The sequence below is a fragment of the Microchirus variegatus genome, assembly GCF_963457635.1.
Source record: "Microchirus variegatus genome assembly, chromosome: 9".
In the NCBI taxonomy this organism is placed as follows: domain Eukaryota; kingdom Metazoa; phylum Chordata; class Actinopteri; order Pleuronectiformes; family Soleidae; genus Microchirus; species Microchirus variegatus.
The window spans coordinates 3,114,830-3,138,344 of NC_139810.1; the positions used below are offsets into that span (position 1 = coordinate 3,114,830).

At 46.2% G+C, this 23,515-nt stretch overlaps 2 protein-coding genes across 4 annotated transcripts; both read left to right on the forward strand.

The window, feature by feature from the left end:
* Positions 1-389: 389 nt before the first annotated feature.
* On the forward strand, positions 390-7,886 carry ccdc120a (coiled-coil domain containing 120a; the record flags this gene model as incomplete). Its single annotated transcript, XM_083894991.1, has 10 exons — positions 390-467; positions 2,143-2,269; positions 2,351-2,478; positions 2,560-2,673; positions 2,950-3,001; positions 3,165-3,221; positions 3,310-3,409; positions 3,791-4,494; positions 6,327-6,588; positions 7,781-7,886. The coding sequence occupies exons 1-10, from the start codon at positions 420-422 to the stop codon at positions 7,884-7,886; spliced, it is 1,698 nt and encodes a 565-aa protein (XP_083751117.1). The 5' UTR covers positions 390-419.
* Positions 7,887-11,292: 3,406 nt separating this feature from the next.
* abcd1 (ATP-binding cassette, sub-family D (ALD), member 1) lies at positions 11,293-21,200 on the forward strand. 3 transcript variants are annotated; one of them, XM_083895194.1, is made up of 18 exons: positions 11,293-11,644; positions 11,741-11,837; positions 13,669-13,951; positions 14,029-14,132; positions 14,579-14,736; positions 15,069-15,256; positions 15,342-15,516; positions 16,262-16,452; positions 17,467-17,647; positions 17,751-17,893; positions 17,978-18,149; positions 18,249-18,343; positions 18,795-18,940; positions 19,815-19,960; positions 20,066-20,150; positions 20,237-20,362; positions 20,614-20,701; positions 20,801-21,200. In XM_083895194.1, exons 3-18 carry the CDS (start codon positions 13,835-13,837, stop codon positions 20,930-20,932), a joined length of 2,247 nt encoding a protein of 748 aa, XP_083751320.1. In that variant the 5' UTR covers positions 11,293-11,644; positions 11,741-11,837; positions 13,669-13,834; the 3' UTR covers positions 20,933-21,200. The 3 variants fall into 3 exon arrangements, with proteins under 3 accessions (XP_083751320.1, XP_083751318.1, XP_083751319.1); XM_083895192.1 differs by having other exon boundaries at positions 17,978-18,343; XM_083895193.1 differs by having other exon boundaries at positions 13,672-13,951; positions 17,978-18,343.
* The last annotated feature ends 2,315 nt before the right edge of the window (positions 21,201-23,515 follow it).

Genomic DNA, 23,515 nt, shown 5'->3' on the forward strand with positions numbered 1-23,515 from the left:
GTAAAAACATGGTGTGTGATGTCATCACCACAGCAGATCATTCTCATTGGCTGTTGTCTCTGTCTCTCACCTGGGCAGCGGTGGATCAGTGGAAGAGTGGGTCACCGCGGGTTTGAACCCCCGCTCCACTCGTCTCCATGCTGATTCGTCCCAGGTCAAAGGACACTGTGTGTTTTGAGGAAGGAGCACCTCTATTTAACCCTTTCAAAATAAAAGCATCACTCATGAAGAGACAACCTGCCATGAGTGACATCAGAGGAACTCTAACGCACCACTGTTTTTTCTTCTTCTTTCTTTCCTCTCCCTCTGCAGGACAGACTGAGAACTGCACCTACAGCTAACAGCTAACAGCGGAGCAGCCTGTCAGTCACAGATGGTAGATAGTGTCAGTGAGCAGTAGGTGGCGCTGCAGCTGCTGGATGGCCACAGGAGTGAACTACTGGAGCTCAAATGAAGCCAGTTACAAGGTGAGTGAGTGAGTGAGGGAGTGAGTGAGTGAGAGAGTGAGTGAGTGAGTGAGTGAGTGAGTGAGTGAGTGAGTGAGTGAGTGAGTGAGTGAGAAGTGAGTGTGTGAGTGAGAAGTGAGTGAGTGAGGAGTGAGTGAGTGAGTGAGAAGTGATTGAGTGAGTGAGAGTGTGAGTGAGTGAGTAAGGGAGAGTGAGTGAGTGAGTGAGGATGAATGAGTGCGGAGTGAGAGAGTGAGTGAGAGTGAGTGAATGTGAGTGAGTGAATGTGAGTGTGAGTGTGAGTGTGAGTGAATGTGAGTGAGTGAGGGAGTGAGTGAGTGAGTGAGTGAGTGAGTGAGTGTGAGTGAGTGAGTGAGTGAGTGAGTGAGTGAGAGTGTGAGTGAGTGAGTGAGTGAGTGAGTGAATGGGTGAGTGAGTGAATGAGAAGTGAGTGAGAGTGTAAGTGAGTGAGTGAGTGAGTGAGTGAATGAGTGAGTGAGTGAATGAGAAGTGAGTGAGAGTGTGAGTAAGGAGTGAGTGTGAGTGAGTGAGCGAGTGAGTGATTGAGTGAGTGAGAAGTGAGTGAGTGAGTGAGTGAGTGAGTGAGTGAGTGAGTGAGAAGTGAGTGAGTGAGTGAGAGTGTGAGTGAGTGAGTGAGTGAGTAAGTGAGAGTGAGTGAGGATGAATGAGTGAGGAGTGAGAGAGTGAGTGAGTGAGTGGGGGAGTGAGTGAGTGAATGTGAGTGAGTGAGTGAGTGAGTGAGTGAGTGAGTGAGTGAGTGAGTGAGTGAGTGAATGAGAAGTGAGTGAGTGAGTGTGAGTGAGTGAGTGAGTGTGAGTGAGTGAGTGAGTGAGTAAGGAGTAAGTGAGTGAGTGACTGAGTGTGATTGAGTGACTGAGTAAGGAATAAGTGAGTGAGTGAGTGAGTAAGGAGTAAGTGAGTGAGTGACTGTGAGTGAGTGAGTGAGTGACTGTGAGTGAGTGAGTGAGTGAGTGAGTGAGTAAGGAGTAAGTGAGTGAGTGAGTGAGTGTGAGGGAGTGAGTGAGTGAGTGAGTGAATGTGGGAGTGAGTGAGTGTGTGAGTGAGTGTGTGAGTGAGTTAGGAATGAGTGAGTGTGAGTGAGTGAGTGAGTGAGTGAGTGAGTGAGTGAGTGAGTGAGTGAGTGAGTGAGTGAGTGAGTGAATGAGTATGAGTGAGGGAGTGATTGAGTGAGTGAGTGAATGTGGAAGTGAGTGAGTGTGAGTGAGTGAGTGAGAGTGTGAGTGAGTGAGTAAGTGAGAGTGAGTGAGGATGAATGAGTGAGGAGTGAGTGAGTGGGGGAGTGAGGGAGTGAGTGAGTGAATGTGAGTGAGTGAGTGAGTGAGTGAGAGTGTGAGTGAGTGAGTGAGTGAGTGAGTGTGAGTGAGTGAGTGAGTGAGTGAGTGAGTGAATGCGTGAGTGAGTGAATGAGAAGTGAGTGAGTGAGTGTGAGTGAGTGAGTGAGTGTGAGGGAGTGAGTGAGTGTGAGTGAGTGAGTGAGTGAGTGAGTAAGGAGTAAGTGAGTGAGTGACTGAGTGTGATTGAGTGACTGAGTAAGGAATAAGTGAGTGAGTGAGTGAGTAAGGAGTAAGTGAGTGAGTGAGTGAGTAAGGAGTAAGTGAGTGAGTGAGTGAGTGTGAGGAAGTGATGACGCAGATCATGACTTCCTGTTCCACAGGTGAGTGAGTGTGTATGGGCCGGAGAACACGCCTCCAGCAGCAGCAGTGAGGAGGGTGGAGGAGGAGGCGGGGTCACATGGGAAACACCTGCCATGGAGGTCAAAGGTCAGCTCATCTCAGCACCTGGTGAGTTAACACAACCAAGGAGAGACAGAGAGCGAGAGAGAGAGAGCGATCTGATGTGTGTGTGTGTGTGTGTGTGTGCAGACCCTCTCACCTGTCCAGAAAGGAAGCAAAGGGAGCGAATGGCAGAGCTGCAGGAGAGGAGGCGGGGCCTACAGTCGCTGCTCAGCACACGATTGGCTGAGCTGAGACGTATCTGTCTGCAGGAGGCGGTGAGTGATGTGACAGTTAGGCCCCTCCCACAGGCGACCGAACCATAATGTCTGAAGTTTCGCTGTGTTTTCATTGGTCAGGAGCTGACGGGGGCGGTGCCTCGTCACTTCCCTCTGGAGGCGGGAGAGAAGCTGCCCTGTGTCCGACGGAGGGGCGGGGCCTCACACCAAGGAAACAGGAAGTATCGAGCAGAGGTGAACAGCTGATGTTTGTCGATGTGATACAAAGACACCTGTGTGTGATTGACTGGATCAGCTGACTGTGTGTGTGTGTGTGTGTTTCTGTGTTTCTGTGTTTGTGTGTGTGTGTGTGTGTGTGTGTGTGTGTGTGTGTGTGTGTGTGTGTGTGTGTGTGTGTGTGTGTGTGTGTGTGTGTAGGATGAAGACTCACAGCGTTCAAAGTTGAAGAAAACTTTATTCAGTGGAGCTCTGAGGAAACACAGCGACTCTGAACACAACACACACACTCAGACACACACACACCACGGCAAGAGGACAACTGTACACAGAGGCTGCCACACAGGTAACACACAAACACACACACACACACGCACGCACACACACACACAGTTGGCAGTAGATGAGAAGCCATTGTTTTTAGAAAGATGAGGAAATCTGCTTCATCCTGCCTTTGTTTATTTTCTCTCTGTGTGTGTGTGTGTGTGTGTGTGTGCGTGTGTGTTCAGATGACACAGTGAGGTCAGAGAGCAGCTCGACATCAGACTCAACAGGACACGACAACGGTAACACACACACACACACACATCACTGAGTCCACCAGCCAATCACCTGACAGTTTGATTGACAACCCCCCCCCCCCCTTTCTTTCAGATGACAGTGTGTCTCAGTGTCGCCCCCTGCTGGTCTCTGCTGGTTCTCCAGTGGATGTTTATTATCAGAGTAAAACCAAAAGGAACTTACTGCACAACAGGTACACAACTCTGCACAGTTGCCATGTTAGCATCTACTCTTAGCATGTTAGATTTAATATTTAGCATATTAGCTGTGTCATTATCTTTGTTAACTTTGACTTTTCACTTTGTTACTAAGCATGTTAGCTTACACATGACTTGACTTTTAACTGTCCCAATTATCATGTCACGTTAGCTTTGATTTTTAGCATGTTATTTTTGACACTCTGTGACTTTTCACTTTGTTACTAAGCATGTTAGCTTACACATGTAGCATTTAATCTTTGACTTTTAACTGTCACGATTATCATGTTATGTTAGCTTTGATTTTTAGCATGTTAGCTTGGATACCTCCAGTGTTGTCCAACACAACATTTATGTCTGTCCTTCTTCTCTTTCAGGACTGACCATTCAGAGACGCTACAGGCCCACAAGCCCCTCCCACCTCCCCCTCTATCTCAGGACTCCTCCTCCGGCCCCTCTGACCCAGGAGCCCCTGGAGAAGGTGGGATCAGGGTTAGCGCAGCTCGCCGCAGTAGTAGCTCAGACGGCCTCTTGGACCACATCGCTGCTTCGAAGGAGGACGGATCTAGAGGAACAAACATGACCGGAGTGTTCCGGAGCTCCGAGGTTCTGATGGACGGACGGACAAAGTCAAATAACAAATTCTCTGAGGGGCAAGAAAGGGGGGGCGGGCCAGGACGAGGAAGAGGGGGTGGTTACAGCGAGATCCTGCTGGATTACGTCTGGGGAAAACAGCAGCAATTGCAGCGACAGCAGTCCCAGCCCAATACTAGGCAGCCAATCACATCACAGCACCAGCTGCTGTACAACGGCTACTCCGCCCAGCCCACCGGTGCCCCACCCACCTTTCACAATCACCACGGTGACCAACGGCATGTCAAAGTGACCCGCACCAAATCGTGCGGTCCCTTCCTGCCGGTGCAGCAAAAACAATTTGAGAACAACAGTCCTCCGCGGTCTGCCATCCAACCGGACCCCCATCCACACCTGCTGCCCCCCCGACCGCCACAGCAGTCCCCCAACCAGGACCCCCAGCTGGAGGAGGCCACCAGGAGCCTGCACAAGGCTCTCGCCTTGGAAGGTGAGGTCACGTCACACAGCAGGGAAACATCTGGAAATGCAACCGGTCACTGGAGTCCATCGACAGCCAGTGGAAGTTGATGGGCAGTGGTTGGTTTAAAGGGATAGTTCGTAATTTTGGACATAAGACCTACTTTCCAACTCAGCCGGTGTGATGGATACGTCTGGAGACGTTTTCAAGAAATTTTATTCAGTTCTTCTCGTTGCCAAGTTTGCTGGTGCTATGGCTAGCGCAAGTCAATAATAGCAGCTAGCATATGTCTCAGCAGCAGCAGTAGCAGCAGCAGCGCGTCAATATAGGAAATATAGTGCTGAGAAAGTAGTCCCTCAAAAATGCATGCGATGCGAGGTTAGTTCTGTTTCAAATATCATTCTATCAACACAGATATGTACATCGATAGTCTGCCGTTACAATTGATTTGCCTCGGGTGCGCTGTGGAGAGAGGAAGCCATAGCAGAGAGGAAGCCATAGCACCAGCGAACTCGGCAACTAGAAGAACTGAATGAAATTTCATGAAAACGTCTCCAGACGTCTCCATCACACCGGCTGAGTTGGAAAATAAGAAAAGGTCTTATGTCCAAAATTCCGAACTATCCCTTTAAGACCTGCTGGTTTGCTGCTTTCTAGATCATCTGCAGTGGTTTGTTTGTACATGAATGGAGGCCTGCCAGAAAGAGCAGCGCTGTAGTTGAGGTGGGAGATCAACATGGTCTGTACCAAGAGTTGTGAATTTTCTGATGTGGTACATTGTTCAGAGGAAGATAACTGGACACACATTTAGGTGTCTTTCAACCTTGCTGGGTTGAGGGAGGAGATCATTTTGATGCTATGGTTGTGTGAGAGGGAATGCCTGGCTGGGCAGAGCAAAACCTCAGAGAGGAAGACAGTGAAATTGTCTGGTAGATACATTTGAGTGTCATCAGCATAGCTGTGGTATGGGAAAGCATGGGAGTGAATGATTGGACCCAAGAAATGAATGTAAATAGCAAAGAGAAGGGACCCTAGCAGCTAGCATGGCATTAGAAACACTCATACCGGCTCCACAGTGCACCCGAGGCAAATCAATTGTAACGGCAGACTATCAATGTACATATCTGTGTTGATTGAATAATATTTGAACACGGTATGAGTGTTTCTAATGCCATGCTAGCTGATGCCATTGACTTGCACTAGCCATAGCACCAGCGAACTCTGCAACTAGAAGAACTGAATGAAATTTCTTGAAAACGTCTCCAGACGTCTCCATCACACCGGCTGAGTTGGAAAATAGGTCATATGTCCAAAATTCCGAACTATCCCTTTAAGAGTTTGTTTTTTGAGTGAAGGCGTGACACAAGTCTCTCTGAATGAGGATGGACGTTTTCCAGAATTTAGTGATTCATTCAAAAACGTGTTATTGCAGGTACATTGGTGGGGGATACTGTCTGGAGGAGGTTTGCAAGAATTGGGTCAAGTGTGGAGATACAGTAGTAGGGCGGCTATGAGTCAGGCGTTTCAACATCTATTCTGCAGGTGTGCCATTGGAGCCAATCCCAGCTGAGATAGGGCAAAAGGTGGGGTCACACCCTGCATGTTTTTGGACTATGGGAGGAAACTGGAGAACCTGGATGGAGGAAACCCATGCACACCTGGGGACAACATGCAAACTCCATAGGGAAAGGCCTTCAGTCGAACCAGGTTAAAAATCTGGGTCATTTTGCTGTATAGCAACAGTGCTAGCCATGTTGTCAGTTCTCAGCAGCAGGGGGCACTGTGTAGAACACGTTGACTGATGTGACAGCACCTCATGTAACCTGAGGCGTGGCTTTAAACACCTGCGTTGTGATTGACAGGTCTTAGGGACTGGTACCTGAGGAACACGGCCAGTTCCATCCAGCAGAACCACGCAAAAAACGGAAAGGTGAGCACAGGCTTCGCGTCCGGGTTCGAAGGTCAGCCGGGCGGGGGTGGAACTCGGCAGCGCAGGCGGACAACTCACGGTGTCATCCAACAATCGACCTATCAGAACGAGACGAGTCATCATCCCACTCTGTCGCGTCACAAACAGAAGCTGCCGCATTCGGCCACATTCCACGGACACCCGCTGCACGGCAGGTAAGTGTGCTGCCCTCGTCAGGTGGTCAGGTACGGTGGCCCTGAGGTGCAAAACACAAACGCAAATCACAAAACACAACACAAATCAAAAACACGGGGGATTCGAACTGGGGCTATCTGTAGTGTGCACTTCTACATGGAAAGGCAGCTCTACGTGAGCTACAGTGGGTCATTGTTTTTGTGTTTTCTGCTTTTGTGTTTGCGTTGTGAGTTCATGTTTTTGTGTTTTATGCTTTTGTGTTTGCGTTGTGAGTTAATGTTTTGTGTTTTTTCCTGCTTTTGTGTTTGCGTTGTGTGATTTGTGTTTGCGTTGTGAGTTAATGTTTTTGTGTTTTCTGCTTTTGTGTTTGCGTTGTGTGATTTGTGTTTGCGTTGTGAGTTAATGTTTTTGTGTTTTCTGCTTTTTGTTTGCGTTGTGTGATTTGTGTTTGTGTTGTGAGTTAATGTTTTCGTGTTTTCTGCTTTTGTATTTGTGTTGTGAGTTAATGTTTTCGTGTTTTCTGCTTGCGTTGTGTGATTTGTGTTTGTGTTGTGTGACTTGTGTTTGCGTTGTGAGTTAATGTTTTCGTGTTTTCTGCTTTTGTGTTTGTGTTGTGTGATTTGTGTTTGCGTGTTTTCTGCTTTTGTGTTTGCGTTGTGTGATTTGTGTTTGCGTTGTGAGTTAATGTTTTCGTGTTTTCTGCTTTTGTATTTGCGTTGTGAGTTAATGTTTTCTGCTATTGTGTTTGCGTTGTATGATTTGTGTTTGCGTTGTGAGTTAACGTTTTCGTGTTTTCTGCTTTTGTATTTGTGTTGTGAGTTAATGTTTTCGTGTTTTCTGCTTTTGTATTTGCGTTGTGAGTTAATGTTTTCTGCTATTGTGTTTGCGTTGTATGATTTGTGTTTGCGTTGTGAGTTAACGGTTTCGTGTTTTCTGCTTTTGTATTTGAGTTGTGAGTTAACGTTTTGGTGTTTTCTGCTTTTGTATTTGTGTTGTGTGATTTGTGTTTCCGTTTTGAGTTAATGTTTTTGTGTTTTTGATTTGCATTTATGTTTTTTGATTTGCGTTTGTGTTTTGTAATTTGTGTTTGTGTTTAAAGATTTGTGTTGTGTTTAAAGATTTGTGTTGTGTTTTGCACCTCGGGGCCACCGTAGTCAGGAGGGCGAATGCTGCCAATGACATCTGTACTCTCTCTCTCTCGCTCTCTGTCAGGTCTGTCGACAGCTCGCTCTACCATGACTCCTTCCCGCCTCAGAAACAGGAAGTTCCTCTCCGAGAGCCGTGTAGCAGCCAGCCCTCTCCTGGAACCCTGGTATGACTTACCCGGCCAATCAGGAGGCTGAAGACAGATCAGCTGATCAGTCGTTCCACACTGGTCTCCTGTGTGTCCAGGTGACAGTGGTGGGTGGGTGGGGGTCTGGGTCACCACTGGGTCCTGGTTCAAACATTCAAACCATGATGATGTCACAGAGGATGATGATGACGAAACAGACCCCGCCCACTTTGACTCGTCTTTGATGCTCAGACAATCAGAACACGGGCAAGCTTTTATACAAACTTTTGTTCACGGTGATGATGATGATGATGACATCACCAGCTCTGACCAGCTAACCAACAGTAGTTGAACTAACTTTTGATAAGATCAGGTGACCAGGTGTTGATTCCTCAGGTGAGTCCTTCAGGTGTTTTTACACTTTTCTTCTGCACTAAATGTTGATCGGTGTCCAGAGACACAGACTCGTTTAGAGACGGATCCAAGCCAAAGGTGAACGCTGCAGCGATGTGCGTACGACCTTTGACCCCTGCACTCAATGGTCAACGTCAAACCTTAATGAATATTTATGGACATCAACAGAAGGAAACAACACACACGGTGGTGGTGTGGTCAATGCAGTGACCTGTTAGCCTGCTAGCCAGTTAAGCTGTTAATCAAGCAGCCTATCAGGCTACTTGTGAGGTTGTTCCACTGTTAGCCTGCCAGGCTATCGGACTGTTTGTGTTACCATGTTAACATGCTGTTTGTGTGTTAGCATGATGCCTTGATCAGACCATTTTGTCAGTCAAGCTTTTAACTTGTCAGGCTGTTAGCTAATAGGAGCATTAGCCTGTTAGCCGGTCGGGCTGTTAAATTGTTTGCATGTTAGAAAGTCAGACTGTTAGCCTGTTAGCATGTCAGACGGTAGCTCAGAAAGGACTCGGCTCCCAAATTAGGACTCGACTCGGTTTCCCTGCTAGCCCATTAGCATGGTTAGCTGCAGATGTTAAACAGGTCTCAGGTCAGTTTGCGTTGACTTTCTCAGACAATTTTATTTTGCAGTTTGTCTCAGGAGACAACGTCTGTCTCGTGTGACGTCTCCCGGACAAACTTCTTTCTCCTCTCTGGACTGAAGACACGTGTCCTCTGAGACCAGGTCTGATTGCGTCCAGGTCCTCAGATCAGATCCAGATCCAGCCTGGAGGCAATAAGTGACACTCTGTGCCACTCTGTTTCAGGATGAAAATGTTTGCAGTGACAATCAGACAATGATGTCACAGAGTCGATCGGTCTGTTTATTGATCGTCTGAGTTGCTGCGAAAGATTTTATAAGACTATTTGAAACCACGTGGACAACTGTGTTTGTACCTTTGTTGCTGAAACTCTGCCGAGTCCCACTTGTTGCCATGAAAACAAGAATGTTCTCAGATCAGGCCACGCCTACTCTCATTCACGCGACCATTAAACCAAAGGAGAACACAGCGGTGATGTCACTGCACAGGTAAACCTCACTCTGAACGACGGAGGCTCAGGTCTGCAGGTGACATCACACTGTGACACAGGACAAACCCCGCCCACTTCCTGTCACTGAACAGGGGACACGGTTACACGCGTCACTGATTGATTGACAGGTTTGGTCAACGCTGTTTGTTTGGAACTTCACTCCCAGCATGCACCTCTTCACTTACTCACTCTCTCTTTCACACACACACACTGTCCACTACTGCAGTACTACAGAGTAGTAACCTGATACCCTGAGTACTGCAGTATAAGGACTTCACCAGCCTCCAAGACCAAACCAAGTATCTAAAAATGTGATAAATTTTATCAACAAAACAAACAAACAAATAAATAGACAAAGTATTTATGTTTTAATACATTTGTTTATCATGAAAGTCGTCAATGTTAAAGTCACTGTACCAGCAGTACAAGTACTAGCTGTACAGGTACCTTGTAGTATGAGTACCAGCATTACCAGTACCATTAATACCGGTAAAATTAGTACCAGTACTAGTAGTACAAGTACCATGCAGTAAGAGTACTAGCAGTGCCAGTACTAGCAGTACAAGTACCAGCAGTACCGGTACTAGCAGTATAAGTACCATGCAATACAAGTATCAGCATCACCAGTACCAGCTGTACAAGTATCTGCAGTACCTGCAGTACCAGTACCATGCAGTACTCGTGACTCAGTCAGTCAGTATTATTTGTTTTGTTGAGGACCAGCTCTGTGATTGGTCCAGGTCAGTGTGACATCACAGCTGTGATGCGTTCAGGTGCACTCTGTAAAGTTTGTGTAAAAAAAATCTTTTTCTATCGTTGTCATTTGTACATTTTTTTCTGTTGTTGTTTTTTTCACTTTGAAACTTTTTGCTGTTTCACTCTGGAAAAGCTTTGTGTAAATAAATGAGTGACGGGTTGTAAAGATGCTGTTTTTAAATAAACATTCGCTCATTCATCCGCATGATGCGGTAAAACATTTCTCTTGTGGTGTCAGGTGTCGTTACAGACTGAACCTACAGGGGGGGCTGCAGACTAACATGAAGCAGGTAAACAAAGAATAGAAAGACAGTGACACCTGCTGATTAGTCAGTGAAATCACAGAGCCAACATTCAGGTTGACGTCTAACGAACAGTTACCATCTGGTAAGCAAGAGGTACTTTCGGTTTACTACAATTTGGTTAGCAATATGCAACATCTGGTTAGCAACGTTTAGCATTTTGTTAAGCGCTATTATTATTTATTTTTTTGAGAAAGAAAGAAAAGCATCTGGATAGTAGTCAGTATCTGGTTAGCAAGAGTTACACCATCTGTTTACTGCAGTTAGCATCTGGTTACCTTCTGTCTACTACAATCTGGTTAGCAACATTGAGCATCTGTTTACAAATAGTGTTTTCTTCAGCATAAAGAAAAATGTGATTACCAAGTTACTACTTGTTAGTGAACGTTGGTTAGCATCTATTATCTATTAGTTAGCCTCTGGTTATTTAAAGTAAGCATTTATTTACAAACAGCAAGCATTTTGTTTAGCAACATTTGACATCTTATAAGTATCTAGTTTCAGTTAGCATCTAGTTACCAATAGTTACTATCTGCTTAGCAGCATTTGTTATCTGGTAAGTATTTTGTTTAGCAACCGTATAAATATTGTTAGAAAAAGTAGCATCTAGTTAACAGTTAACCTGTTCAGACTTGTTATTAACAGTAGTTACATGTTACAGTTTTGAATCACTCACACACGCACACGCACACGCACGCACACACACACACACACACACACACACACACACACACACACACACACACACACACACACACACACACACACACACACACACACACACACACACACACACACACACCTGTGATTGTCAGTGTCAGTGTGTGTATTTGTACAAAGGGCGGAGGTCACGAGGTCACAAGTCACATGACATTTGTACTTTATTCTGTGCACGTGAGGAAGGGTGAACCTGCTCTGAAGGATCCAGGGATACTCGGAAAGGTGTCAGTGTAGGAGCCTAGGTAGGGAACAGGGAAGTAGGAGAGGAGGTCAGAAGGAAGCGTATTGGGACGCGGCCGGTCCTCTCAGGTAAACAGGGTGAACTTTTCTTCCGCGGCGACATTAAAGTCCAGACAACATCGACAAAGAGAGCGCGAGGAACACAAACACAGAGAGAGGGGTTCACTCAAGGTGTCCGGGTCACAGCCGGAACACAAGGACTGGATCAAACCGGAAAAGTCAGAGAATCGGTTCATGTTTTTCTCCAAAGACTCAAAGTTCCTGCTCGTTCGCTTTGTTAGCTTTGTTAGCTCTGTTGCTGTGAGTGGGTCATTTAACCCGGGTTAGTGTTTGGCTCTGGTCTAACTGTAGTTTGTTTCACTGACTCAACTTTTTATTTATGTTTTAACTGTGAAGAGCGGAAGCTGTTAGCAGCGGCGGCTACAAGCTAGCGGTAACTCACTGAAGCTTTTGCGGCTTTCACCGGCGAGAAGTGACGGTGTCATGTCCCGAGGTAAAGTACTACAGTAATATTATTATTATGTGTGATAGTAGTACAAGTACACACTCTCTGTGTCACCACACGTGCTGTGACTCCCCGTGTCACAGGGTCAAGTACTGTTATAGTAACATTAGTACTGCAGTACAAGTACACAGATGAAAGTACGGTGACAGTAGTATTGCAGTATAAATACACAGAGTACATCATTGTAACATTGACAGTAATACTGCAGTACATGTAGAGCAGAACTACTTTAAGTACTGTGTTTTCCACGTGTCACGGGGTGAAGTACTGGAAAAGTGACAGCGATATTGCAGTATAATTACACAGAGTAATAGACTACTGCAGTATAAATACACAGACACAGTGAAGTGCTGCCATAATAGTGATATTGCAGTATAAATACACAGTGTGAAGTACTGTAATAATTATAGCAAATACACAGTAACCTAATAGAAATACTGCAGCAATAATAATAATAGTAATACTGCAGTATAGATACACAATAAAGTACTCTCATAATAATAGTAGTACTGCAGTATAAATACACAGAGTAAATCACTGTAACATTAACAGTAATACTGCAGTACATGTAGAGCAGAACTACTTTAAGTATTGTGTTTTCCACGTGTCACGGGGTGAAGTACCGTAAAAGTGACAGCGATATTGCAGTATAATTACACAGAGGAATGTACTGTAAAAGTAACAGTAATAGACTACTGCAGTATAAATACACAGACAGAGTGAAGTACTGCAATACTAGTGATATTGCAGTATAAATACACAGTGAAGTACTGTAATAATTATAGCAATACTGCAGTATAAATACACAGTAATCTAATCGTAATACTGCAGCAAAAATAATAATAGTAACACTGCAGTATAGATACACAATAAAGTACTCTCTTAATAATAGTAATACTGCAGTATAAAATAAATACACAGAGTAAATCACTGTAACATTAACAGTAATACTGCAGTACAAGCAGCACAGAACTATTTTAAGTACTGTGTTTTCCACGTGTCATGGGGTTAAGTACTGTAAAAGTGACAGCGGTATTGCAGTATAAATACACAGAGGAATGTACTGTCAAGGTAACAGTAATACACTACTGCAGTATAAATACACAGACAGAGTGAAGTACTGCAATAATAGTGATATTGCAGTATAAATACACAGTAATCTAAAAGTAATACTGCAGCAAAAACAATAATAGTAATACTGCAGTATAGATACACAATAAAGTACTTTCTTAATAACAGTAATACTGCAGTACAAGTAGCGCAGAACTATTTTAAGTACTGCGTTTTCCACCGGGGTCAAGTACTGTAAAAGTCACAGTGATACTGCAGTATAAATACACAGAGGAATGTACTGTAAAAGTAACAGTAATAGAATACTTCCGTATAAATACACAGACAGAGTGAAGTACTGCAATAATAGCGATATACTGCAGTATAAATACACAGTCATTTAATAGTAATACGGCAGCAAACATATTAATAGTGATACTGCAGTATAGAGACATAGTAAAGTACTGTCATAATAATAGTAGTATTGCAGTATAGTAACATAGAGTAAAATATTGTAATAGCGCTAGTACACAGGTTAAAGTGATTGAGTTTCAGGAAAATATATCGACAGTAAAACTAATTGACCACTGATTCATTGATGGGATATAACAAAGTAAAAGTACTAAGGAACAAATATAAATACACATTACACATACCTGATGTATTATTTACTTCATGACCATATTTTGTTGCTGTAATTGATTAATTCATCAATACAGATGTGGCTTCGATGATGTCATCAGTCAGTTAAACATGTCACTTCCTGCAGCAGGTGGAGCCTCACACATAAATGTCATGCTGTTTCCATGACAACAACCCCTGCTGCTCTCAGTGGACCGGTCCAGGACCAGGTTCAATTTGGACTCCTCCCCCTCCTCCGGTGACACGTTGCTGTTTCTCTCCTCTGATTGGTTGCCTGTGACCCGTCCGTCATCATGTCCCTGACATGTCACAAACTGGGGCGGAGCTCCAGACTCAGGAAGTTGGCGGCCGTGATGGTCGCCGCCTACACCGTCAAAAAACTGTCCCCTTACGTGTGGAGAAGGATACTGGTGAGAGAGTACACACACACACACACACATACCCGCACACGTACACAAGTAACAGGGTATGTTTGCTTTGTTTACAGGGAACTGCAGCAGGTAAACAGCTGGGTGGAGCTAACCTCACTGGGGGTGTGGTCACTGCTTCCTCAGTGGAAAATGGCAGAGTGAAGAAGAAACGTGACAGCAGGTGTGTTTGTGTATTTATATTTTAAGGCAGAGTCCATGTTTTTTTAAGCTTAAGAGTATACTACACTGTGAGCGCCCCCCTGATGTTCAATAACAAAACACCACTCACTCTCCCACACCAAAGTCCATAGAGAAAATCAGTGCTTTTAGCTCGCGGGGACACAGGAGCTACTGGTCCACTACTGCCTCGTGTGGTCACTTTGTGTCACTGAGGTCAATCTGAGCAAAGGTTTTTTAATGCTGGATGCATTGGAGGCAGCAGTGGATCAACAACTCCTGTGTGCTGTGAAGTTAAAATCACTGATTTTCTCTATGGACTTTGGTGTGGGAGAGTGAGCCATGATTGTACGTTACTATGACAACAGCTTTGTGCTGTAGTCCCTAGTTAGACTGACTTGTGTGTGTGTGTGTGTGTGTGTGTGTGTGTGTGTGTGTGTGGGTCTTTAGGTCTCCATCAGTGAACAGGGAGTTTGTCGTCAGAGTGTTTCGTCTGTTGAAGCTCTTGTTTCCACGGTTACTGTGTCCAGAGGTCGGACTGTTGGTTCTGCATTCGATCACTCTGATGTCCAGAACCTTCCTGTCCATCTACGTGGCTACTCTGGACGGTCTGTGCCCATATGTCTTTGTCTTTCTGTCTAATGTTGTGTTCATACCAAGCACAAGGTAAAGCTAACTGTGTAAGCTAACCCCCAGCTAAAGTTCATTAAAAGTCATTATACACTGACACAAACACAATTATGGGTCAACCCCTCTTAAATTTCACACACTGGACCTTTAAAAGAGGTGGCATGGCACATGTTGTCAGTGAAATAGACAGAATTTTAAAGTCACTCACATTAAACTAATGATTTTCTCCAGCACAACAATTTTTTCTGTGATGTTCTTGAACGCACCACGATGATCGGCGTGAATAATCGATAGTATTGATGACATGCAGGTGCGATCGTCAAGTGTATCGTACAGAAGGATCCACAGTCGTTCGTCCTTCAGCTCGCCAAGTGGCTCCTTGTCGCTGTTCCCGCCACGTTCATCAACAGCGCCATTCGCTTCCTGGAGGGTCAGCTGTCTCTGAGATTCAGGAGCCGCCTGGTTAGCCGCGCCTACCAGCTGTACTTCACCAACCAGGTCACGCCCACTAACACACACACACATACACACAACACAGCAGTGTGAGCTGGACGACCTCTGACCTCCTGGTGTGTGTCCACAGACGTATTACCGTGTCAGTAACATGGACACTCGTCTGTCCAACCCTGACCAGTCCCTCACCGAGGACATCGTCATGTTCTCCGCCTCCATCGCTCACCTGTACTCCAACCTGACCAAACCAATCCTGGACGTGGTCGTCACCTGTTACACGCTGCTGCGCACTGCCCAGTCTAAAGGTAGGCCCCGCCCACAGTGCAAAGGTATACTAGGCCCCGCCCAGTCTGAAGTTATAAAAGGCCCCGCCCAGTCTAAAGCTAGGCCCTGCCCACAGTCTAAAGGTATAATAGGCCCCGCCCACAGTGTAAGGTAGGCCCCACCCACAGTCTAAAGGTAAAATAGGCCCCGCCCACAGTCTAAAAGTATAATAGGCCCTGCCCAGTCTAAAGGTAGGCCCCGCCCACAGTGTAAAGGTAGGCCCATCCACAGTCTGAAGTTATAATAGGCCCCGTCCAGTCTAAAGGTAGGCCCTGCCCACAGTCTAAAGATACAATAGGCCCCACCCAGTTTAAAGGTAGGCCCCACCCACCGCATGGATGTATAATAAGCCCCGCCCAGTCTAAAGATAGGCCCCACCCACAGCCAGAAGGTATAATAGGCCCCACCCACAGTCTAAATGTATAATAGGCCCCTCCCACAGTCTAAAGGTATAGTAGGCCCCGCTCACATTCTAAAGGTATAATAGGCCCCGCCTAATCTGAGGTATATCAGGTCCTGCCCAGTGTAAAGGTAAACCCCGCCCGCAGTCTGAAGGCATAATAGGCCACACCCACATTCTAAAGGTATAATAGGCCCCGCCTAATCTGAGGTATAGCAGGTCTTGCCCAGTGTAAAGGTAAGCCCCGCCCACCCAGCTTTATGTGTGTGTGTATGAGGTCACTGCTCTGAGGCTAAAGGTCACCTCTGCCTCACTTCCTCCCACAGGAGCAAACACCACCTGGCCGTCAGTCATCGCCGGCCTGGTGGTGGTGCTCACCGCCAAAGTGCTGCGAGCTTTCTCGCCACGATTTGGAAAACTCGTCGCTGAGGAGGCGAAGAGGAAAGGAGATCTGCGCTACATGCACTCACGCATCATCGCAAACTCTGAGGAGATCGCGTTCTACGGAGGACACAAGGTAAACAACTGCTGCTGCTGCCCCCTACTGGACAACTGCAGCATTACACTCGCAATGCTGCTGAGAACGTGTGCAGGTGTGTTTGTTTCTTAGGTGGAGATATCCCAGCTGAATGTGGGTGTGTTTGATTCGTAGGTGGAAATGTCCCAGCTGAATGTGGGTGTGTTTGATTCGTAGGTGGAGATGTCCCAGCTGAATGTGGGCGTGTTTGATTCGTAGGTGGAGATGCCCCAGCTGAATGTGGGTGTGTTTGATTTGTAGGTGGAAATGTCCCAGCTGAATGTGGGTGTGTTTGATTCTTAGGTGGAGATGTCCCAGCTGAATGTGGGTGTGTTTGATTCTTAGGTGGAGATGTCCCAGCTGAATGTGGGCGTGTTTGATTCGTAGGTGGAGATGTCCCAGCTGATTGTGGATGTGTTTGATTCTTAGGTGGAGATGTCCCAGCTGAATGTGGGTGTGTTTGATTCTTAGGTGGAGATGTCCCAGCTGAATGTGGGCGTGTTTGATTCGTAGGTGGAGATGTCGCAGCTGAATGTGGGTGTGTTTGATTCGTAGGTGGAGATGTCGCAGCTGAATGTGGGCGTGTTTGATTCGTAGGTGGAGATGTCGCAGCTGAATGTCGGAGTGATTGATTCGTAGGTGGAGATGTCGCAGCTGAATGTGGGTGTGTTTGATTCTTAGGTGGAGATGTCCCAGCTGAATATGGGTGTGTTTGATTTGTAGGTGGAGATGTCCCAGCTGAATGTGGGAGCGTTTGATTTGTAGGTGGAGATGTCCCAGCTGAATGTGGGTGTGTTTGATTCGTAGGTGATGTCGTAGCTGAATGTGGGTGTGTTTGATTCGTAGGTGGAGATGTCCCAGCTGAATGTGGGTGTGTTTGATTCGTAGGTAGAGATCTCGCAGCTGAATGTGGGCGTGTTTGGTTCGTAGGTGGAGATGTCCCAGCTGAATGTGGGTGTGTTTGATTCGTAGATAGAGATGTCCCAGCTGAATGTGGGTGTGTTTGATTCGTAGGTGGAGATGTCCCAGCTGCAGCACAGCTACTCGTCTCTGTCATCTCAGATCCATCAGATTCTGCTCAAGCGCCTCTGGTACGTCATGTTGGAACAGTTCCTCATGAAGTACGTTTGGAGCGCGTCCGGCCTGGTGATGGTTGCCGTGCCGATCATCACCGCCACAGGATACTCCAAATATGGTAAATGCACACACCCATGTTTAACTGTGTGTACAGGTTAAAGCAAATACAATCTGATTGATGATGTCATGCATCGCTGCTACTGTTTGACCTTTGACCTCAGACTCAGAGGAAGTGAAACAGGCGGCCCTGTTGATGAAGGAGGAGGAGCTTGTGAGTGACAGGACGCAGGCGTTCACCACGGCGAGAAACCTGCTCAACGCCGGAGCCGACGCCGTGGAGAGAATCATGAGCTCGTACAAGGAGGTGATCCTCCCCCCTCTGTTGTCATGTGACCCTCTCAGGTGAGCAGCAGATGTTGACCTCAGGTGACCTCACCTGTGTCTCCAGGTAACGGAGTTGGCGGGTTACACAGCCAGAGTCTCTGAGATGTTTGACGTGTTCGAGGACGTGAGTCAGGGCATCTTCCGTCGCTCTGTGGACAGAGAGGAGGAGTCACCAGCAGGGGGCGGAGCTTTGGTTAGACACGGTCAACGTGTCAGTGGACGTCTGGAGATCAGAGGTGTGTGTCCTTCTCACTCTTTCATGTTGTTTTTATTGTTGTTTGTTGTCATTGTTTTTTTTGTTGTTGTTGTTCATGTCGTCTGTTGTCATGCTGCAGGTCATGTGATCAGTGTGGAGAAAGGCATTCGCTGTGAGAACCTGCCAATCATCACACCAACAGGAGACGTGGTGGTGACAAGTCTCAACATCCAGGTAACACACAGACACACACACACACACACACACACAGACACAGACACACACGCACATGAGGGTGGAGACAAGACAATGATGTCATCACCTGCAGGTGTGACATCCTCACTGTCTGAGTCTGTACATGTGCTCCTCTGTGATGTCTGTGGCAGTGTGTGTTTGTGACCACAGGGGGGCACTGTTACACACAAACATACACACATACAAATGGAATGTGAATCACAATAGTGTGTGTGTGATGAAGAATTGGATCATTGATAGAAACAGAACACTCTCTCTCTGTTGTCTGCCTGTTGACCTCTGACCTCTGCCAGCTTCTCTGTGATTGGTCCGTTCTCTCTGTGTGTCGTCACTGTCAGAGTTTAACTCGCTGTTCACAAAATGTGTGTCTCTCACACGTGTGTGTGTGTCTCACACGTGTGTGTGTGTCTCTCACATGTGTGTCTCTCAGGTGGACGAGGGCATGAACGTTCTGATCACGGGTCCAAACGGCTGTGGTAAAAGTTCTCTGTTCAGGATCCTCAGTGGACTGTGGCCCGTCTACGGCGGAGTTCTGTACCGACCAGAACCAGAACACATGTTCTACATCCCTCAGAGGTGAGGACTACAACGATCCACACACAGCAGCAGAGCTCTCACTCCACATTAAAACAGTCACAGGGGAAAGTTAGGTTTTTAATTAGGAGTGAGAACTCTGCTCTTGTGTGGATCTTTGTCCTTTTCACCTGAGTGACTGTCACTCAAGAGCAGAGCGCTCACTGCTGAATTAAAAACAGTCACTTAGGTGTGGACTACAACGATCCACACAAGAACAGAGCTCTCACTCCTAATTAAAAACAGTCACTCAGGTGAAAAGGACAAAGATCCACACAAGAGCAGAGTTCTCACTCCTAATTTAAAAACAGTCAAACAGGCGAGAAAGACAAAGATCCACACAAGAGCAGAGGTCTCACTCTTAATTGAAAACAGTCACTCAGGTGTGGACTACAACGATTCACACAAGTGCAGAGGTTCCACTCCTAATTAAAAACAGTCACTCAGGTGTGGACTACAACGATTCACACAAGTGCAGAGGTTCCACTCCTAATTAAAAATAGTAACTCAGGTGTGGACTACAACGATCCACACAAGAGCAGAGTTCTCACTCCTGATTTAAAAAACAGTCACTCAGGTGAAAAGGACAAAGATCCACACAAGAGCAGAGTTCTCACTCCTAATTTAAAAACAGTCAAACAGGTGAGAAAGACAAAGATCCACTCAAGAGCAGGGTGCTCACTCCTATTTTAAAAGCAGTCACTCAGGTGTGGACTACAACGATCCACACAAGAGCAGAGTTCTCACTCCTAATTTAAAAATAGTCACTCAGGTGAAAAGGACAAAGATCCGCAGAGCCCTCACTACTACAGTAGAGATGCAGTAGTATTGCAGTAGTACTACAGTAGTGTGTTGCAGTACTGTGTGTACTCCACAGGCCTTACATGTCAGAGGGGACCCTGAGGGACCAGGTGATTTATCCACACTCTGTGGACGACATGATTCACAGAGGAGTCACTGATTCTCATCTGGAGGACATTCTGAAGACGGTTCACCTGCTCTACATCCTGGACCGAGAGGGAGGTGAGTGTGTGTGTGTGTGTGTGTGTGTGTGTGTGTGTGTGTGTGTGTGTGTGTGTGTGTGATATCAGTAGAGCTCATGAATGTGTGTGTGTGTGTGTGTCTCAGGTTGGGAGGCGGTCAGTGACTGGCGGGACGTCCTGTCAGGAGGAGAGAAACAGAGGATGGGAATGGCTCGTATGTTCTATCACTGGTAAATTTGACTCGTCCTCCACATGTTTCACTCTCTCTCTCTCTCTGTGCTCAGCCGTCACTCACTCTCTATGTCTCTCGCCCCAGCCCTCGCTACGCTCTGCTGGACGAGTGTACGAGCGCCGTCAGCATCGATGTGGAGGGAAACATCTTCCAGGCTGCAAAGGATGCTGGGATAGCTTTGCTGTCAATCACACACAGACCATCTCTGTGGTCAGCACACACACACACACACACACACACACACACACACACACACACACACACACACACACACACACACACACACACACACACACACACACACACACACACACACACACACACACACACACACAGTTACCATGGTGACACCAGTGAAATGTGTGTGTTTTATGCAGCGACCAGGTTGAGATGCTGCAGTGTAATTTGTGTCCTGCAGGGGGCAGCAGAGCTCTGACTCTCTTCTCCTCTTCCTCTAACAGGAAGTATCACTCTCACCTGCTGCAGTTTGATGGAGAAGGTGGATGGAGGTTTGAGCCTCTGGATGCCTCCACCCGTCTGTCTCTGCAGGTAAACAAATCTAGCTAGCTCCACCTTCAGGTCTCTGGTCCAATCTGGACTCTAACTCCTGATCATTCTGGTCTCTGATGATTCTGGTTCTGGTCTCAGGAGGAGAAGCAGCGTCTGGAGAACCAGCTCTCTGGAATCCCTAAGATGCAGCAGCGACTGTCAGAACTGTGCATCCTGCTGGGCGAGAGAGAGGGGGAGGAGCCAGAGGAGAGGACTCATGAAGAGGATTAACTCTCATGAGTTTCCGCTGGTTACCATGGAAACACTCAGCAAAGACCATCATGTGACTGAAAGTGATGTGAAGCTGGACTGAACCAGAACCTTGATCCGACATCGGTCACATGACTCAGGATATAAGGTCAAAGGTCGTGTGATTTTTAGCGTGTGCAATGTTTAATCTGATAGACGATATTATGATAATCAATCAGCTGATCAATAACGATGAAGAATGTCCTGAACTTTATTCTTTAATCCGTTTGTTTTTCAAATTAAAGTTCAGTTAGAAAAACACAATGTTTTTTTCCTCTTTGTGCCCAACTGTGCTATGAATGTAGTTAGCATAGCATTAGTCCAAGGATATTAGCTAGGGTTAGCATTAGCACCAGGAAAGTAGAATAGTTAGCTTGGCATCAGTTGCAGGAGAGCACTTAGCTTAGCATTAGAGAGGATGAGAGACTGGGTCGTGCAGGACTTGACCAGTAGGTGGCGCTAATGTAACATCACAGATAAAAACCACAGAAGAAGAATTGTGTTATTCAAACTCAGGAGACTAGTTAACAGCACACTAGCACTAGCATCTATCTTAACTTATCTTAAAGTATCTTAACTTAACGTATCTTAACTTATCTTAAAGAGACACTGTGTAGTATTTATGGGTTTATATGACCCAAAATCCACTTTTGTATACATATTATGTGCTCCTGCATTGTCTAGTCGCTGTATAATATTACATTTAATACCTCACGAACCTCATCCGCTGACACGGAGAAAGACGACGAGGACGACATTTGACCAGCTGAGGATACCGTAGCGCTCAGGGAAGGGAGGGGGTGAGCAGAGGAGCAGTTCTTTGTTGTAAATTTCAGTAAATTTTCTCCTCTAGATGGCACTAAAAACTACTTACTTCACCTTTAATGTATCTTAACTTATCTTAACATAGCTTAACTCATCTTAACTTAGCTTAATGTAACTTAGCGTACCTTAACTTAGCTTAACGTATCTTAACAAACCTTAACATATCTTAACTTATCTTAACATAACTTAACTTATCTTAACGTAACTTAACTTATCTTAACGTATCTTAACTTTTCTCAACGTTTCTTAACGTATCTTAATGTAACTTAAAGTAACTTATCTTAACGTACCTTAACTTAGCTTAACGTATCTTAACATAACCAAGGTATCTTAACGTGTCTTAACGTAACTTAACTTATCTTAATGTAACTTATCTCAACATGTCTTAACGTAACTTAACTTATCTTAACATAACTTAACTTATCTTAACATAACTTAACTTATCTTAACATAACTTAACTTATCTTAACTTGACTTATCTTAACATAACTTAACTTATCTTAACTTAACTTATCTTAACATAACTTAACTTATCTTAACTTGACTTATCCTAACCTAATCTTAACTTAACTAACATCAGGGACTCAGAAACTGAGGTCACTTCTATTTTTACAGTGCAGCTATAGACCTGTTTGACCTTTAACCCTGAACTCCAGAGGACCCTTGGCTCCTCACGTGACTCTGCGGGGGGCGTGGCCCCTGTGTCGAGACCCAGTGAAAATGAATTACTATCTTTTTGTTCCAATATCATCCGATTATTGATTATTGACGTCAAATTAAAACAGTGTCATAAATCGATCACTGATTAATCGATATCATCAGTGATCGCGGTTGTCGGAGGCAGACCCTCGTGCCGCCGCAGAGGAGCGTCAGAAAAGCGTCCTGGCGCAGCGCAGCGGGGCGGGGTCTGTGTCGGACCTGTTGTGCGGCTCTCGGTGCGCGGATCTTTTGCTGCGTCTCCGCTCAACTCTGCGCCTTTTCTGGAAGTTTTTGTCGGGGCGGGTCAAACTGCGGCGGACCGCGGAGCAGCGTGCCGACCTCAGGTGAGTCTGACCCAGATCACACCGTACGATTCGGTTTTTCCACGGTGCCAACATTCCCGGGAGCCGCAGCTGCTGCAGGAGGGGAGGGAGGGAGCGGGATCCAGGCGTGTCTGACAGCCGCGCCAGCGCCAGACTCCGTTCACACATGTGACGCTTTTACTTGTTGTCGCTTGTCTCTCGCGCCGTGGACGTGACCCGGGGAGAGTGAAACGTGTCGTTAGGATCGTGGGGACGGACTCTTCGATTCGGCGCGGACCACGTAAGTCGATGACGGTCGTCGGTGTCGGTTAACCGGTTTGAATCGTCTCGGTTGCGAACAGACGCCGGCAGAGGCTGCGGAGCGGCGACGGTTAAAGTCGACGTTTGTTCAACGGGGTTTGGTTTGTGTGAATCCGCTGCTCAGTCACTTTTCTCTGGCGTCTCTGTTCGCAGCCTGTCCCGGCACGGCTCGGCTCGGCTCGGCTCAGACCGGAGTCGCGCTCGGAATAACTGACATTCCAACACACGCGCACACACACACACACACACACACACACACACACACACACACACACACACACACACACACACAAACAAGTGCAATTTTAAAGTCACCTTTGATGACGTTACATAAGGAAAGAATGTGTCACGTGACTCTAAAACAAAACAAAATAGACAATAACTGTGCCCCCCCCCCCCACACACACACACACAGGAA

Excerpts from the sequence above, each read along its gene's own strand:
- abcd1 (XM_083895192.1), top strand. The coding sequence starts at position 13,835 with ATGTCCCTGACATGTCACAAACTGGGGCGGAGCTCCAGACTCAGGAAG. Across the intron at positions 15,257-15,341 it reads AGCTGTACTTCACCAACCAG|ACGTATTACCGTGTCAGTAA; the intron begins GTCACGCCCACT and ends GTGTGTCCACAG. Across the intron at positions 20,702-20,800 it reads CCACCCGTCTGTCTCTGCAG|GAGGAGAAGCAGCGTCTGGA; the intron begins GTAAACAAATCT and ends TTCTGGTCTCAG.